Raw genomic sequence first — 6,393 nt, forward strand, 5'->3', positions numbered from 1 at the left:
AAATACATTCACAATGCATGTTTAAATAAATTTAAATGTAATTAAAGTGTGTGGAAAAACTGGTTCAGATGTTTTGCTGGTTTTGTTTTCTTTGTTGTTTATGGGTGTGTGTGAGTGATGATGAATGTGGTCATCCATTCTGCTCATTTCCTATAAATGGCACAATGGAAATGTTCTTTTACTTGTGTTGTTCTGTGAAAGGGCATCTTGAGTTAACTCCCGTGTATATATATATATAAACACAGCGAAGAAAATAAGTATTTGAACACCTGAGAAAACCAATGTTAATATTTGGTACAGTAGCCTTTGTTTGGAATTACAGAGGTCAAACGTTTCCTGCAGTTGTTCACCAGGTTTGCACACACTGCAGGAGGGATTTTGGCCCACTCCTCCTCACAGATCTTCTCGAGATCAGACAGGTTTCTGGTCTGTCGCTGAGAAACATGGAGTTTCACCTCCCTCTAAAGATTTGCTATTGGGTTTAGGTCTGGAGACTGGCGAGGCCATCGCCAGAACCTTGATTATGGACTTCTTAAAACCAGGAGCCACTCCTTGGTTTTCTGGCTGTTGCTTCGGGTCACTGTCCATGCCTGAAAGGTAACCCCAGCCACACCCATCTTCAATGCGCTGAATGAGGAAAGAGGTTGTTCCCCAAAACTCTCAACATTACATGGCCACGGTCTCCGCTCCTCGTAGAGTTAGTCGTCGTGAACACACACTACCAAAAAACACCCCTAAAGCACCTAAAGCCATGATTCTAAACCATCCCCCGGGCTCACAGTAGTTGGTGGTTCTTGGGCATGACGCATCATTCATCTTCCTCTCCAACACGTAGTGGAATTAATTGACCTAAAAGGGTGTTCAAATACTCGTTTTTATCAATATATATATATTATATATAAAAAAAGGGAACCAGCCAGGGAATGTTTGTGTGAAGCATTCACGACGTTGTCATATTTTGTGTACGATGTTGTGCAGTCGAACAGGGTGTGAGCCGGACCGGCCAACTTACTGCTGAGGTGTGTTTAGGCGCTCCAACATACCCGGACACGTTTCCAACAGTTGACACAGCAGCGACCAGCCCACCTGTGACGGGAGGATACTTATCACCCGGGCTACTACTGTGAAACAGTCCGTTTTTTCACGCGGGACGTGTTTTCATGATCGTCACCCTCTATCAGTGGAAAAATCTTCGATAGCGTGAACAATTGAAAACATTTGATTTGACGCTTTTTTTTTTTTTGTTTTTTTTTAAATTTTGTTACTTTTTCGCGTTTTAGTTGTGTTTCTTTTTTTTTTTTTATTTTTTTCTTTTTTTCGCTTTTTTTTGGTTTATTATGGAGCATTTCTTTCCTATTTTTGTCTTATTTTTTTATTATGCAGCTATTTTTTTTTTTTTTTGTGAGTTTTTTTAGTGGTCTTTTTTTTTTTTTTTTTTATAATTTTTACACCGGGGCTACTGTGAAACAGTTTTTTTATTTTTGGGTGGGATCCGCTATCAGTGAAAATTCTGTCGATAGCGTGACATTTCCATTTTTTTTTTTACTCACTTTTTCACCCACATCTTTTAATGCAGCCCTATGGGGGGCACAAACCAGTGCAATCTGTAGGCCGGTCCCAAGCCCGGATAAATGCAGAGGGTTGCGTCAGAAGGGCATCCGGCGTAAAAAACTGTGCCAAACAAATATGAGCGTTCATCTAAAGAATCCATACCGGATCGGTCGTGGCCCGCGTTAACAACGCCCGCCCCCGGCACTGCTACCTGCAGGGCGTCGGTGGAAATTCAGCTACTGTGGGTCGAAGACAAAGAAGAGGAGGAAACCGGATCCAGCGTCAGAAGAAAAAGAGAATGCACAGCGCCTACAACTGTGTGTAGGGACTTTGAATGTTGGGACTATGACAGGAAAATCTCAGGAGTTGGTTGACATGATGATTAGGAGAAAGGTTGATATTCCTGTGCATCCGAGAGAGCAGGTGGAAAGGTAGTAAGGCTAGAAGTTTGGGAGCAGGGTTTAAATTATTCTACCACGGAGTAGATGGGAAGAGAAATGGAGAAGGGGTATTTAAAGGAAGCTGGCTAAGAATGTCTTGGAGGTAAAAGAGTATCAGATCGAGTGAGAGACTAAAATTTGAATATAGAGGGTGGTTTATGTATAATGTGGTTAGCGGCTATGCACCCAGGTAGGATGTGACCTAGAGTTGGGAAAGAGAAATTCTGGAAGGAACTAGATGAAGTAGTTCTGAGCATCCCAGACAGCGAGAGAGTTTGTGATGGTGCAGATTGTAATGGACATATTGGTAAGGAACAGGGGCGATGAAAGAAGTGATGGTAAGTACGGCATCCAGAAAGGAACTTTGAAGGGCAGATGGTGGTGGACTTTGCAAAAAGGATGGAGATGGCTGTAGTGAACACTTATTTCCAGAAGAGGGAGGAGCATATAGTGACCTACAAAGCGGAGGTAGAGAACCACGCAGGTAGATTATATATTTGATTTTGTGCAGACGATGTAATCTGAAGGAGGTACTGACTGTAAAGTAGTGGTAGGGGAGAGTGTAGCTCGACAGCATAGGATGGTAGTATGTAGATGATTCTGGTGGTGGGTAGGAAGATTAAGAGACAAAGGTAGAGCAGAGAACCATGTGGTGGAAGCTGAGAACGGAAGAATGTTGTGCGGCCTTCCGGAAAGAGGTGAGACAGGCTCTCGATGGACAACCGAAGCTCCCGGAAGACTGGACGACGACAGCCAAGGTGATCAGAGAGACAGGCAGGAGAGTACTTGGTGTGTCATCTGGTAGGAAAGGGGAGAAGGAGACTTGGTGGTGAACCCCAAAATTCAGGGAGTCATACAAGGAAAGAGATTAGCGAAGAAGAAGTGGGATACTGAGAGACTGATGGAGAGCGAAAGGAGTACATCGAGATGCGACGTAGGGCAATGGTAGAGTGTGCAAAGGCTAAACAGAGGCATATGAAGACATGTACACAGGTGGACACGAAAGAAGGAGAAAAGGATCTCTACAGGTTGGCCAGACAGAGGGATAGAGATGGGAAGGATGTGCAGCAGGTCAGGGTGATTAAGGATAGAGATGGAAATTTGTTGACTGGTGCCGGTAGTGTACTAAATAGATGGAAAGAATACTTGAGAAGTTGATGAATGAAGAAAATGAGAGAGAAGGAAGAGTTGAAGAGGCAAGAGTGAAGGACCAGGAAGTGGAAATGATTACTAAGGGGGAAGTCAAAAGGCATTACAAAGGATGAAAAATGGAAAGGCAGTTGGTCCTGATGACATACCGGTAGAGGTATGGAAGCAATTTGGAGAGATGGCTGAGGAGTTTTTGACTAACTTATTCAACAGAATACTAGCGGGTGAAAAGATGCCTGAAGAATGGAGGAAAAGTGTTCTAGTTCCCATTTTTAAGAACAAAGGGGATGTTCAGAGCTGTGGGAACTATAGAGGAATAAAGTTGGTGAGCCACACAATGAAGTTATGGGAAAGAGTAGTGGAGGCTAGACTCAGGACAGAAGTAAGTATCTGCGAGCAACAGTATGGTTTCATGCCTAGAAAGAGTACCACAGATGCATTATTTGCCTTGAGGATGCTTGTGGAAAAGTACAGAGAAGTCAGACGGAGCTACATTGTGTCTTTGTGGATCTAGAGAAAGCCTATGACAGAGTACCAAGAGAGGAACTGTGGTACTATGCATGCGTAAGTCTGCTGTGGCAGAGAAGTATGTTAAAATAGTACAGGACATGTATGATGACAGCAGAACAATGGTGAGGTGTGCCTTAGGTGTGACAGAGGAATTTAAGGTGGAGGTGGGACTGCATCAGGGATCAGCTCTGAGCCCCTTCCTGTTTGCAGTGGTAATGGATAGGCTGACAGATGAGGTTAGACTGGAATCCCCTTGGACCATGATGTTCGCAGATGATATTGTCATATGCAGTGAAAGCAGGGAGCATGCAGAGGAACAATTGGAAAGATGGAGACATGCACTGGAAAGGAGAGGAATGAAGATTAGCCGAAGTAAAACAGAATATGTGCGTGATGAGAAAAGTAGAGGGGGAAGAGTGAGGCTACAGGAGAAGAGATAGCGAGGGTGGACGACTTCAAATACTTGGGGTCAACAATACAGAGCAATGGAGAGTGTGGTCAGGAAGTGAAGAAACGGGTCAAGCAGGTTGGAACAGCTGGCGAAAGGTGTCTGGTGTGTTATGTGACAGAAGAGTATCTGCTAGGATGAAGGGCAAAGTTTACAAAACAGTGGTGAGGCCGGCCATGATGTACGGATTAGAGACGGTGGCACTGAAGAAACAACAGGAAGCTGAACTGGAGGTGGCAGAAATGAAGATGTTGAGGTTCTCGCTCGGAGTGACCAGGTTGGATAGGATTAGAAATGAGCTCATTAAGGGACAGCCAAAGCTGGATGTTTTGGAGACAAGATTCGAGAGAGCAGACTTCGATGGTTTGGACATGTTCAAAGGCGAGAGAGTGAGTATATTGTAGAAGGATGCTGAGGATGGAGCGCCCAGGCAAAAGAGCGAGAGGAAGACCAAAGAGAAGGTTTATGGATGTGGTGAGGGAAGACATGAGGGCAGTTGGGGTTAGAGAGGAAGATGCAGGAGATAGGCTAAGATGGCAAAAGATGACACGCTGTGGCGACCCCTAACGGGACAAGCCGAAAGGAAAAGAAGACTTCACCCACATGCTTTTAATAAATGTAAACTTGTCAAAAGACAATTATACATAAAACATTTTTTTGAAGCAAGTTTTAGACCCTATTCTCACGATGGCTTGTACAGTTCTCCAATTAAGAGAGAAAGGATGGGTGCTTCAAGCTATTTGTTCGTCACTTCTAGTTTAAGTTTACTGCAAAACTGACACATAAACGAAGACAATTTGATATGTTTTTAATCACTTTAGAGATGGAGAACAACGTAAAAGGCAGGAACAATGATGTTACTGTCATGTGTCAGGAAATGTTAAGCCAAGAAGGGAAGCTGGGAAAGTGGTCAATGCAAAAATTACAAGAAAAGTCCTCCTAAGCCATAGAAAATGAGTTATTTGTAAAATCTTAAATCTGCTTTTGGTGCTGAGACTCTGCTGGGCCATATTTGGGGCAGACGTCTATTTCCTCCGGGCGAGATTGTATGTGAACAGTGGCGGTGCTTTTAAGTACCTGCTGGACTCCTCTGCTGCCCATGTGCATCATCAGCGCAGCCGTTAGTGGCTCGTGGATGTCTTTGTCTGCGAACAGCTGGCTTGCTGCCGTCAAGAGAAACCATAGGATGACATGTTAGCTTTCAGTACGTCACCACAGTTGAGTTTTGTGTGTTTTTACTTTCTGGTCCCCCGACAGTTGGGAAATGTCATTTATTCATTCGTTCATCGTGGTCAATAGAAAATGGATGTCATTTGTTTTCAAGAAAATTAGACACATAGAAATGAAGCACTAGTTGGTAGGTTGGTTGGTTAGTAGGTAGGGATAGTCATTAACTATACAAGTGACAGACTAGCTGGAGAAATGACCAGCAAGTCGAGGTTGTTGGACATCTCATCTACTAAGGAAAGTTCCATCCATCCATTTTCTTAACTGCTTATCCTCACAAGGGTCACGGGAGTGCTGGAGCCTATCCCAGCTGTCTACAGGCAGGAGGCAAGGTACACCCTGAACTGGTTGCCAGCCAATCGCAGGGCACATAGAGACAAACAGCCGCCCTCACAATCACACCTAGGGAGAATTTAGAGTGTCCAATAAATGTTGCATGTTTTTGGGATGTGAGAGGAAAGCCATTGGGTCTAATAGGGAATAAATAATTGAAGAACTAGTTGGACATTGGATCGAGCGGGTCAGGGGTTTTTGGACTTATTGGGCTAGCCGGACACAGGAACTCATACGAGAGAAGTAATTAAAAACCTAGTTGGATATTGATCTTTGAAAGACACACCAGTTGGACAAGTGATCTCCAAGTAAGGACTAGTACAACATTTCATTGACAAGTGAAGAACTAGTTGGTCATTAAAGGGTGATGGACATTTACAATGGTAGGGAACGACAAGTTGGACATTCAGGTGGATTTGGACGTTGACTTATTAGACCAGTTGCACATATTGTGGTATAGTTGGACATAAATGGAAAAACTACTTGGACTTTGGATCTATTACAAGGGAAGGACTAGTTGAAGGGTGGGACGTGGTTTTCAACGTGATGCACATGCAGCCACACGTTGTCCCCTACCATGGTCGGTGTGCGCCAGGAAGAGCAGATCCTGCAGGATCTGGATGAGGGTGCACAGTTGCCGGTCTTCCTGGGGGCTCCCGAGCCTTACCAGGAGCCTCCTCAGCCTCTCCTCCAGCTCCTCTTTGTTGTCCATCCCGTCAAAACACACCCCGGGGC

General features: G+C 44.3%; 1 protein-coding gene across 3 annotated transcripts in view; it reads right to left on the reverse strand.

Annotated features, from left to right (window-relative positions):
• The window catches only part of lrrk2 (leucine-rich repeat kinase 2), a 49,268-nt gene extending 42,889 nt beyond the window's left edge, over positions 1-6,379 (reverse strand). For all 3 annotated transcript variants that reach the window (XM_061823802.1, XM_061823801.1, XM_061823800.1), the window contains exons 1-3: positions 6,235-6,379; positions 5,176-5,261; positions 1,013-1,086 (exon numbers count right to left, since the gene is read on the reverse strand). In XM_061823802.1, coding sequence (XP_061679786.1) covers positions 1,013-1,086; positions 5,176-5,261; positions 6,235-6,370 — 296 coding nt within the window. In that variant the 5' untranslated portion in view covers positions 6,371-6,379. The remainder of the gene's footprint in view (positions 1-1,012; positions 1,087-5,175; positions 5,262-6,234) is intronic.
• Between the last annotated feature and the right edge of the window lie 14 nt (positions 6,380-6,393).

The sequence above is a fragment of the Syngnathoides biaculeatus genome, chromosome 6 (genome assembly GCF_019802595.1).
Source record: "Syngnathoides biaculeatus isolate LvHL_M chromosome 6, ASM1980259v1, whole genome shotgun sequence".
Classification (NCBI taxonomy): Eukaryota; Metazoa; Chordata; class Actinopteri; order Syngnathiformes; family Syngnathidae; genus Syngnathoides; species Syngnathoides biaculeatus.